Below are 11,547 nucleotides of genomic sequence, written 5' to 3'. Positions count from 1 at the left end.
GCACTGGGTATATGTTTAGTGATTCTTGACTCTCCATACAGTGCAGTGTGTGTGGAATATGATGTACTAGAGGTCATTTTTAAGGGGCACTAGTTATGTGAAACAGTGACAACTTTCTCTTCATATAGCGCACTGAGTGATGAATAAAATGCACTGGAACTGCACTCTGTACAGTATGTGTGCAGTGACTCTTGACTCTCCTTATAGTAGACTGTGTGTGGAATATAGTGCACTGGAGCTATTTTAGAAAGGGCACTATGTATGTGTGCAGTGACTCATACAGTTCCCTACGTGATATTTATAACACACTGGAGCTATTTTCTAATGGGCAGTATACCATTTGCAGTGGCGCTTGGCTCTCCATACAGTACACTATGTGATAAATATAATGATTTGGACCAGTTTTATAACGGTCTCCAGGTATGTGTGCAGGGACTCTTTGACTTTTCTTGCAGTGCACTGTGTGACGTATAGAATGCACTGGAGGGATCTTATAATGGGAATTATGTCAATGTGTGCAGTGACTATTGACTCTCCTATATAGTGCACTGTGTTATGCACTGGAGTTATAACGGGCCCTCTGTACAGTATGTGTGACTGTGTGCAGTGACTCTTGACTGTCTATACAGTGCTCTGTGTGATGAATATAACGCACTGGAGTTATTTTATAACGGGCCCTCTGTACAGTTTGTGTGCAGTGACTCCATATGGAGTTATTTTATAACGGGCCCTCTGTACAGTATGTGTGCAGTGATTCCTGAGTCTCCATAGAGGACACTGTGTAATAAACTTGTCGCTTGACGCGGAGGTGTGTCAGTGTCCTTCCGCTGCTGCTGGCGGAGGGATCTGTAGCGGCATTGCAGGGGGAGGGGGGCTACACCCGGGCGCTGCCCTATTTCCTTGGCTTCTCCCGGCTGTTGAAGCTCAGATTATTCCCGGCCGTGACGGAGCCTCTTCATCCCCGATACCGGCTACCCTCATCCCTACCCCGGGCTCCCTTCTCTCACTAACACCGGTACCTTTTTGGTTGCCCCTGTCGGTGTCCCCCCTCCCCACTGAAGATGTCCGGCTGGCAGGATTACGTGGATATGTTGATGGCCGATGGCAGCTGCCAGGAGGCCGCCATTGTCGGGTACGTGGACGCCAAATACGTCTGGGCAACAACCCCCGGAGGCTTCTTCCAGACGCTAACGGTAAGCGGGGCGTAATATGAGGATAACTGTATTCTCTGTCATCGTCCTCCTGTATAGAGTGCACCTGCCGCGGGAGGGGGAGCCTGCACCATCCTCCTCCTCATCATCATCCATTGATGGCTTCGTTATGCGGCTCTTATAAACAATATAATGCCCGTGGTCCTTATGTACATACATATGCAGTCAGGACATTGCGATCTGCTATCAGACATTGCAGCTGCCCGGCTCCGCTAGATCTAGTCTATTCTGGGATACAGGGCCTGGCGCAGATTTTGCTCACTAAGGGTCTTTTGCGTAGACCTAAGTCACTGTCATCATGAGATTTACGTATTTGACGTAATCGGCTTTCGTGAATCCCGCCCCCGCCGCTGCTGACACCATGTTCTTCTGCAAGATGGCGTGCTCCCATTGATTTTTATCCTGCACAAGGGGCCTGTACGATGCGGTACTTATAAGCGGTAGTCCTCAGAGCGGCTTCTTCCAGTTCATTTACTTAGGATCGCAATAAACTGGAAGATGCTGCGCTGCTGCTTCTCAGATTTGTGGGTTCCATTTAATTGAATGGTATCCTTGGCTGATCAGGAGGACAAGATGATGATCTCATAGGTGTCTGTGAAATGTCACACTGTATTGTGATCAGTTCTATGGTGTCTCCCACTCATCACCTATATACCACTAACCCTATGGAATATTCCTTTTATTGATCCATAGTAACCATATATAATGCAGTCCTACAGATGTGATTGGTTATCCATATAGACTCTTAAAGGATTATAACATTCACCAGTAGAAGCCACTCACCCACATGGTGGCATCTTCCGGGTTATTTATGATGGTTCCATCTCCTGCAGGGGATGCCCTCCAGCTTTCCTAAACCCCTGCATGGTAAATCTGCCTACTTATGTAGGGACGTGGGAGCGGGACATATAGCGGCATATCTACTACTACTACTACCACCACCACCAGGCCTTGTGTGGTACACTGGTCTAGAATTTTAGTGAAGTGTGACCCCTTATTGGAGGTGTCTATATGAGTAGGAGATTCACAACTTGTGGAGTTACATTTAGGAGTGATTTTATTTTGTAACTAAGTTTCAAAAGTGCCTGACTGGAATCTATAAAAAGTGCATTAAAGGGGAGAGAAAATGAATACTCCCAAAAATGCGAAATTAACGTTTTAATGTTCTTCCCTTTAGGCCGGATTCACATGAGCGTGTGCGTTTTGCTTGCGCAAAAAAACGCAGCGTTTTGCGTGCGCAAAAGGCACTTAACAGCTCCGTGTGTCAGCCCCATATGATGCGCGGCTGCGTGATTTTCGCGCAGCCGCCATCATTATGACACTCCGTTTGGATGTTTGTAAACAAAAAAGCATGTGGTGCTTTTCTGTTTTCATTCATCCTTTTCACGCACCCATTGACTTCCGTGGGTGCGTGATGCGCGAAAAATGCCCAAAGAACGGACATGTCGTGACTTTTTTTCAGCGGACTCACGCAGCGTAAAAATCACGCACATGTCTGCACAGCCCCATAGACTAATATAGGTCCGTGCGACGTGTGTGAAAATCACACGCGTTGCACGGACGTATACCTAGTTTGTCTGAATAAGCCCTTAGAATTTCTCCGTTTCTATTTAGGTCTCGGCTACGTCTATTAGCACGCCTGCGCCATGAGTGGACCCAACAGTCTTGGGCTGTTGTAGTGACGCCTTGACCATAGTGATGTCACTACAGCGGACCATGAGTGGACGCCATGACACATCGTCCCTATAAATGACGCATCATCATGCACACATGTAAACCGAGATGCAGCGGGAGATCCAAACAGTGCGCCGAGGAATTCTTATGGTATGCGCACACACAAAATCAAAAAGGTCTCAAAATACAGAGCGGTTTTCAAGGGAAAGCAGCTCCTGATTTTCAGAAGTTTTTTTTAAGCCACTCGCGATTTTTGCAGCGCTTTTTACGGCCGTTTTTGGAGTTGTTTTTCTATAGTCAATGAAAAATGGCTCCAAAAATGTCCCAAGAAGTGACATGCACTTCTTTTTCGCGGGCGTCTTTTTACACACCGTTTTTAGAAAATTAGGCGTAAAAAAACTCCCCGTCAGAACAGAACGCCATATTTCCCATTGAAATCAATGGGCAGATGTTTGTAGGCGTTCTACTTCAGATATTTCAGCCGTTTTTCGTGGCGAAAGCGCCCCGATATACGCCTGAAAACACTACGTGTGAACATACCCTAAAAGGTAAGTATATAGAGGAGTGTAAGGCCCTATTCACAGAGTTTTTTTTACGTGAAAATAGTGTTGGAAAACGCACCAAAAAACAGCCGTAAATGCGGGCGTTTATGTCTCTGACCTCCCATTGACATCAATGGGAGGCAGAGACAACGTTTTTGCCCGCAGCGCTCAATGGCCGCAGGCGAAAAACGCGGCAAACGGCGTGCAGTCAGATCAAAATCTGCCTCAAAATTCCAGACGGAATTTTGTGGCACAATTTTCTGCCTGCAAAAAAAACTCAGTGTGAACGGGGCCTAATAGTTTAGATAGAATTCACGTTTTTCTTCTTCCCGGAAGACCCCTTGAAAAGTAATCTCGATTCTGAAAAGTAATGGCATCATAAAGAGGATCTGCCATGAAAAGCGATAATATAGACCTAGTGACTTCGTACCCACTGAACAGCCTGTGCCCTGATCTCATGGGGTTGCACTTTATTCATTCAGGGAGGGGGGGGGGGGGGGGTTCTATTGACTTCTACTGCACCCCGCAGGTCCATGTTATCAGGGCTTCTAGTAGATGTCCGCTTGGTGACAGACCCTCTGCAGGGCTTCACATTCTCAGGAGCCTGGCAGCTGATACATTGTAAAAATCATTAATGCCACCAGTGCCTGTCACTCATTGTCAAGTCAATGTATTCTCTTCTTTCTCGGGCACTTCATTCACTGCCTGGCACCTACATTGTCCAAACCTTGTGCTCCACCTGGCCTTGTCTGTACACGTCGATGTAACGCACTTTAACAGATGCCTGCATTATTTTTAGGTATTTTGGATGTTGGGAATAGTTCCTCTGCGGTAGACATCTGGGATTTGGATGGCAATCTTTTGCGATTCTTTGACAGCTATTCTCATACATTACAATCACTGAAGCAATATTGCTTTCTGATCAGACACTTAAATGAACTTGTACTATTAGGCTGGGTTCACACACCCTATTTACGGACGTAATTCGGGCGTTTTAGCCCCGAATTATGTCCTAAAATACGGCTCCAAAGCGACAGCAAACATCTGCCCTTTCATTTGAATGGGCTTTACGATGTTCTGTGCAGATGGTCATTTTTTTACGCGCCGCTGTCAAAAGACGGCGCATAAAAAAGACGCCCGCGTCAAAGAAGTGCCTGTCACTTCTTCAGACGTAAATGGAGCAGTTTTCCCTGGACTCCATGGAAAAACAGCTCCAATTACGTCCGTAATGGACGCAGCGAAAAGCGCCTGCACTTGCCATTACGTCTGAAATTGCGGAGCTGTTTTCTCCTGAAAACAGCTCCGTGATTTCAGCTGTTACGGACGTGTACGTGTGAACATACCCTCACTAGATCTTCAGGAGTTCTAAAGATTTAAATCGTAAGATCCACAAATCGCTGAGTTTACATGCAATCGCTCAGTAGTCTGGCACCCATCTAGACTTTGGTGCCCAGCCACTTTACCACGTGGCTACGACTGCAATATCAAGGAATCACCACATGTAAAGACACGTCGTCAGTCCCCCCCCCTCAATACGAGTGGTGAATAGTTGTGCAGGCAAGAAATTGCCGAATCATTCGCATTATCAAAGCGCATAACCGCACCGTAAGGCCTCATTCACACATTGAAGATTTGGTCAGTATTTTGCATCAATATTTGTAATCCCAAACCAGAAATGCATCCTAAACACAGAGGAACATAATTTAAAGATTTGCACTTCTCTTTGCATCCTTTGCGGATTTTAACTTCAAAATACTGACTAAATCTGCAATATATGAATGAGGCCGTAATTCTAGCCCTTGAAATGGCCCCAGTGAATTTTTTTTTCTCAGACGCCAGTCTGTATTGCAGGTTTAAACGTGAATCGAAGGGGGCATGTGCTTCAGTGTTGCTTCTTTAGGCCTCATGCACATGAACGTATTTTTGTCCTCCCGTAAATACTGGCGTAAATACGGCTCTTTGGTCACACGTATTCGACCCGTATTGCACCAGTATTTACGGACCCGTGCCCATAAATACGGGTCCGGTGTCTCGAGTATTCCACCCGTATTTACGGGCACGTTTTCGCTGCAAGATTATACTGCACTAATCGGCAGCCCTTCTCTCTATCAGTGCAGGATAGAGAGAAGGGACAGCCCTTTCCGCAGTAAAAGTAAAATAAATTCGTACTTACCCGGCCGTTGACTTGGTGACGCGTCCCTCTGTTGACATCCAGTCCAACTTCCCTGGATGACGCGGCAGTCCATGTGACCGCTGCAGCCTGTGATTGGCCTGTGATGGGCTACAGCGGTCACATGGGATGAAACGTCATCCCGGGAGGCCGGACTGGAGGAAGAAACAGGTAAGTTAACTTTTAATACTATTAACTCCAGCGGTAGTCACTGTCTCGGGTGCTGAAAGAGTTACTGCCGATCAGTTAACTCTTTCAGCACCCTGGACAGTGACTATCCCCTGACATCGCCTAGCAACGCTCCTGTAATAACGGGAGCCCCATAGACTTCTATGGGCCTGCCCGTGCCGTTATTACGGCCTGAAATAGGACATGTTCTATATTTTTCAATGGCACGGGCACCTTCCCGTAAGCATACTTGAAGGTACCCGTGGCCAATAGAAGTCTATGGGCCCGTAATTACGGGCCTTATTGGGCCTTAGTCTGTGAATGCCCTGAAGGTCTCTTTAATCTGATGACATTGGGGTGGGGGGGGGGGGGCTGGGGTCCTGTAGCTGGGACCACCATCAATTGGCAGAATAAAGCGGCCACCGACATTCTTTCCTTCACTGTGTTTTTTCAACTTTTTAGCTCTGAGATTTTTCAGCTAATGTTGACAACACTTTCATGGTGGGAGTCAATGGGACTGAAATGTGTCTACAATCCTGAAGATACTTTTAGCAGTGTCCTCAACAGTACCTTGAAGATTAAGGAGTTAAGACGGGGAGTGGGGGGGGGGGGGTCCCTTTCATTTTAGTAATTGGTGTTTATAATAAGAGATCAGGTCACTTACTAATCAGAGCGGACAGCCTCACAGTGATACAGAAGACCCACTCTGATTGGACAGCCTCACAGTGATGCAGAAGACCCACTCTGATTGGACAGCCTCACAGTGATGCAGAAGACCCGCTCTGATTGGACAGCCTCACCGTGATGCAGAAGACCCGCTCTGATTGGACAGCCTCACCGTGATGCAGGAGGCAACGCCATCTGAAGAGAGATAAGGTCTCCTCTGTACCTTTACTCAAAATTAGCATATTAGGCACCAAGCGGAGAAGGGGCTGTAGTGGTACAATGGGAGGGCCAACATTTTTTTAATTACAGTTCTGGAGTCGAGAGGACGCCAGGTATAAAGGGAGGTATATGGTAAAAAAACAAGCATGACTGGTTCTCTTTCATTTTGGCATTTTACTTGTATTCCGGATAGAACTGTGAGGAGCGGGCTTTATGTATAAACTGCATGCTGCGCACTTTTTTTGCGTGACCGCTTTGTCCATAGCGTTAATGCACATACAAGTTCACAAGCGCATTTGTAGGTAATCGTGTGTATATATATATAGCCATAAGACTACCAAACTAATATCTCAATATTTGTATATGGCATCTGTTTTTTTCCAACTTGATTTCCAGTCGTTCTTTTCATAAATTGAGATTTGTTGGCGTGTTTTACGTGTCCTGAATTTTCCGACCTGGAAAGTCTAGTTGTTCTTTTCTTAGATCTATGATCACGTCACCCTTACATTACATACCACATTTGAATAGACTATGGGGGATAGAAGTGATTTTCGATGTAGGACACTCATACTATACCGTTTGTAATGAACTGATTCATTGGCTGCTGCTTATTCTTTAAATTTAAATAGGAGAATTTATTATGACGCGTGCGTCACAGTGAGTCAGTGCCCGCTCCTCCCTCACAGAGGAGACCCACGCATGCAGACACGTTTGCCGGGGCTGGTGATTACAGAATCAGCAGGCTTGGAATGACTGCAGTAATTTGGGAGGCCTACGCTTTCTTCAAGTCCCAGGCAGTTGCTATTCATTGCTGTGCGGTATCTTCTCTCTAATTATCGAACGATGCACAGGCCGATAATGGCTACATGGAATCGGATACTTTTCCAATATAGTAATAATCTTAATATCAGTGGTTTTTTTTTCTTAGCGTTCATTGTCTTTATGTATGTATTTGTGTCTCTATATCTCATTTTTTTTCCAAGCGCTGAATATGAATGTATCCTAATGTCTCTAAGAGATTTACCGACCTGTTGGAAAATCTGTGTGCTTCTGCGAAGACATATTTTCTTACCAATGTAGTAGGGAAGGTGTTAACATACATTATGTAGTGGCACACATGCTGTTAAGGTCATGGTGGATTCGAGGACGAGCAGCTGTCCCTCCGTTATTATTATTGGCCATTCTGATTTCCTTTTTTTTTATTTTTATAATAGGTAATGTACAGTCTTGATTTTCAATAGATTAAGCTTCAGGTTGTGGATGTCAAAGAGGCTGTCACCGGTTTACCAATTCCCCATCTCGTAACTAATCTAATAAGCGCTTTGCTGCTGAGAACTACAGTGTGATTTGTTTAAAAAAAAATTTGCAAAGTTATGAGCATTTAATGTGGCTCTAATAGCCAAATAGGAGGTGACGCTTTCTTGTCACTCTGGGCGGTGTAATGTTTTCTGTATGACGCTGTCCAATCAGCATACAGCTTCTTCCCCTTCCCTGCCCAGCAACACAGCCTGATCATATAGTATACGGCTTCCATTCCTGACTGTGTTTTCAACTGGCGATATCTCCGGTTGTGTCACAACTAGAACTGCGATCATATGAAAGATTAGAATCTCCTCTTTCATATGCCACCAGAACCGCTGTTCTAAGTGTTCCACAGCCTGAGATATGGCTGTATGAAGTGATCCCCCTTCCTTCTAGAATGTGTCTCATACTGTGTGTGAAGCAGCTTCATGCTGATTGGACAGTGTCAGAGGCCGTGAAGAAGCTCCACCTCAGGAGAATCGCTGTTACCTTCCACTTGTCTAATAAAAGCTCATTTAAATATTGGAAAAATGCTCATAACTTCGCAAATGCTAAACGTTTTTTAAAAAAAAAACAAATCACACTGCAGTTATCAGCAGCAAAGCGCCTATTAGATTAGTTAGGAGACAGGGAATTGATAAAATGGGAACGGCCACGTAAAAAAACGCCCCGTGGGAACAGAACGCTGTTTTCCCCATTGAAATCAATGGGCAGATGTTTGGAGGCATACCCTAAGGCCCCATGCACACGAACGTAAAAACGCCCGTGGACTTCTATATGCTTACGGGAAGGTGCCCGTGCCGTTGAAAAATATAGAACATGTCCTATTTCAGGCCGTAATTACGGCACAGGCAGGCCCATAGAAGTCTATGGGGCTCCCGTAATTACGGGTGACTACGTGTGTGCACCCGTAATTACGGGAGCGTTGCTAGGCGACGTCCGTAAATAGTCACTGTCCAGGGTGCTGAAAGAGTTAAACGATCGGCAGTAACTTTCAGCACCCTGGACAGAAACTACCGATCACATTATAGATCAACCTGTAAAAAAAAAAAAAAAGACGTTCATACTTACCCAGAACTCCCTGCTTCATCCTCCAGTCCGGCCTCCAGGGATGACGTTTCAGCCCATGTGACCGCTGCAGCCAATCACAGGCCAATCACAGGCTGCAGCGGTCACATGGACTGCTGCGTCATCCAGGGAGGTCGGGCTGGATGTCAACAGAGGGACGCGTCACCAAGTCAACGGCCGGGTAAGTATGAATTTATTTTACTTTTACTACGGAAAGGGCTGCCCCTTCTCTCTATCCTGCACTGATAGAGAGAAGGGGCTGCCGATTAGTGCAGTGCAATTTTGCAGCGAAAACATGCCCGTAAATACGGGTGGAATACTGGTGACACCGGACCCATATTTACGGGCACAGGTCCGTAAATACTGGTACAATACGGGTCGAATACATGTGACCAAGGACTCGTATTTACGCCAGTATTTATGGGAGGGAAAAAATATGTTCGTGTGCATGAGGCCTAAGTGTGTGCACAAAAAAATAACTCGTGAAGAAAAAGATTCCAGCTAGAATTTATAAAAAGGGAGCTAGGGCCTGTTCACAACACGCTAGCGTTTTGAAATGTCAGTTTTATTTTTATTTATTTATTTTTAACAGATCATTGGTTTTGTTATGCCAAGAAATGTCTGTTCGACTTCACTGTTTACGGCAGGTGTGTTTTTTTTAAACAGGACAGACAGACTGAGACTAGGACATAGGATTCTACAGGATAGGCTTCGTTCACATCTGCGTCAGGACTCCGTCTGAGCTTTTCTTCAGGGGAACCCATGAACGGAAACCATAGTTTTCTGTTTGCACCGGATCAGTCACCATTGAAATTAATGGTGATGCAAATGGTTTCCGTTTGTCACCGTTGTGTAAGGGTTCTGTCGTGTTGACTGAATCAATGCCGTGGTCTATTACGCTATTTATTCCATCAAAACGATGGAACCCTTACCCAACGGTGACAAACGGAAACCAATGGTTTCCGTTTGTTTAAGTTTGGATTCCATTTATGCTTTCCCCCTGACGGAAAGCTCCATCGGAGCCCATGAACTGAGTCCAGACGCAGATATTAACGAAGCCATAGACCTACTGTTGCACCGTCGTGTGTGTGTGTGTGTGTGTGTGTGTGTATATATATACTTACAATAGGGCTCTGTTCACATCTGCGTTGGAGGCTTCCTTTGTAGTTCTGGTGAAAAGTACTCAAAAAAATAGCACCGCGCTACTTCTTCCAGTAAAACAACATGCACCCTCATGGAAACCTGATGAAACCCAAGTCAATGGGTTTTGTCAGGTACCATTAGTGTCCATGATGCAATGGCTCAGGCACTAAAGGTTTTTAATTCTTTTTGTTTCTATGACAGAACGGAAAAGTTTAGCACGATTGTGTACAAAGCCTAAACTAAACGTGTTAAACAAAAACATGATCCATTTGGAAACTGAAACAAAGAATTCATCCAAAAAGACACCAAACGCGCCCGATAGAACTCCTTGACTTTAATGGGTTCTGTCAGGTTTCCATCATATGTGCTGCATGCATGCACAAATTTTATCCGACACATGACCGAATCTGATGCAAATGTGAACAGAGCCTTAAAGGGGTTGTCCGGGCATGGACAACTGAAGACTTATCGGTTGCCTACTGCGCTTTTGATTCCGGCAAAACAATGGAAACCTCACGGAGTGGAGACCATCGGAAATCATTAGCAATGGAAGCATTACCATTGAAATCAATTGTAATGTTAACGGACCCTGACTGAAAGGTCTGACGGAACCCATTAACGGAACCTAACGCTGATGTGAACACACCCTTAGCCAACGTCTTGTAAATCCCGGACAACCCCTTTTTAAGTTCTGTTCATCACTGTATTATGTGAATTACAGATGTCCCGTCACAATTGTGAAATAGATTTTTGTCTGTGGCTTCCTTCCTACTTTGTGCTGGGAATCTCAGCTGCTTCTTGAGTCATTTGGCGGTGCTTTATGGTAGACATAATATTACAGCAGCTGATTTTGTGACTTGTCTTTATTAGGTTATGTGAAGGAGCAGCTGCTTTGTACTGTAAGGAATTGAAAGGAGATCGTTCCCTCTCCAGAGATACATTGGACAGCAGTAGACGGAGTCAGGACTTAGAGGGAAGCATAAAAACCACGTGCCACGGTTGTTAAGTAGCAAGCAATAAACCATGTGACACGCAAAGATCTGTACAATGAATACCTCAATAAGCAATATTTTGTCGCCTTTGTTTTTTCCTATTTTCCATGTGGTGTAGAGGTAGATAATCAGTGAGGAGCAAATGTTGGTCAAGCAGCAAAAGCTCTGTTCACATCACCCCTGGGATATACCGCGGACGTATATGCCACTGTACAACCATACAGTGGCATAGATCGCCATTGGCCACACTGTTTAAAAAAAGATAATAAAAAAGTCTGGTATGTTTATTTTTTTTAATTACATTTTTGGGTGTTTCCCACTATAGAGGAAAGCAGTCTGCGGGTAAGTGGGGACATGTTGCTTTGTTCGATATTTGCATTAGGAGCTTTCCC

The 11,547-nt window shown here is 45.1% G+C and overlaps 1 protein-coding gene and 1 long non-coding RNA gene across 2 annotated transcripts in view; both read left to right on the top strand.

Moving 5' to 3' along the window:
- Positions 1-829: 829 nt before the first annotated feature.
- Positions 830-11,547, top strand: part of PFN2 (profilin 2) — a 70,204-nt gene continuing 59,486 nt past the window's right edge. The window contains exon 1 of the mRNA XM_075861490.1: positions 830-1,193. Coding sequence (XP_075717605.1) covers positions 1,062-1,193 — 132 coding nt within the window. The 5' untranslated portion in view covers positions 830-1,061. The remainder of the gene's footprint in view (positions 1,194-11,547) is intronic.
- On the top strand, positions 1,909-11,200 carry LOC142759385 (uncharacterized). Its single transcript, XR_012883131.1, has 2 exons — positions 1,909-2,078; positions 11,034-11,200. It is a non-coding gene; the product is annotated as an uncharacterized LOC142759385 (long non-coding RNA).

Source organism: Rhinoderma darwinii, chromosome 4, assembly GCF_050947455.1.
Source record: "Rhinoderma darwinii isolate aRhiDar2 chromosome 4, aRhiDar2.hap1, whole genome shotgun sequence".
Taxonomy (NCBI): domain Eukaryota; kingdom Metazoa; phylum Chordata; class Amphibia; order Anura; family Rhinodermatidae; genus Rhinoderma; species Rhinoderma darwinii.
The sequence above is the reverse complement of the archived record's forward strand: the minus strand, read 5'-3'. Positions and strand labels throughout refer to the sequence as shown.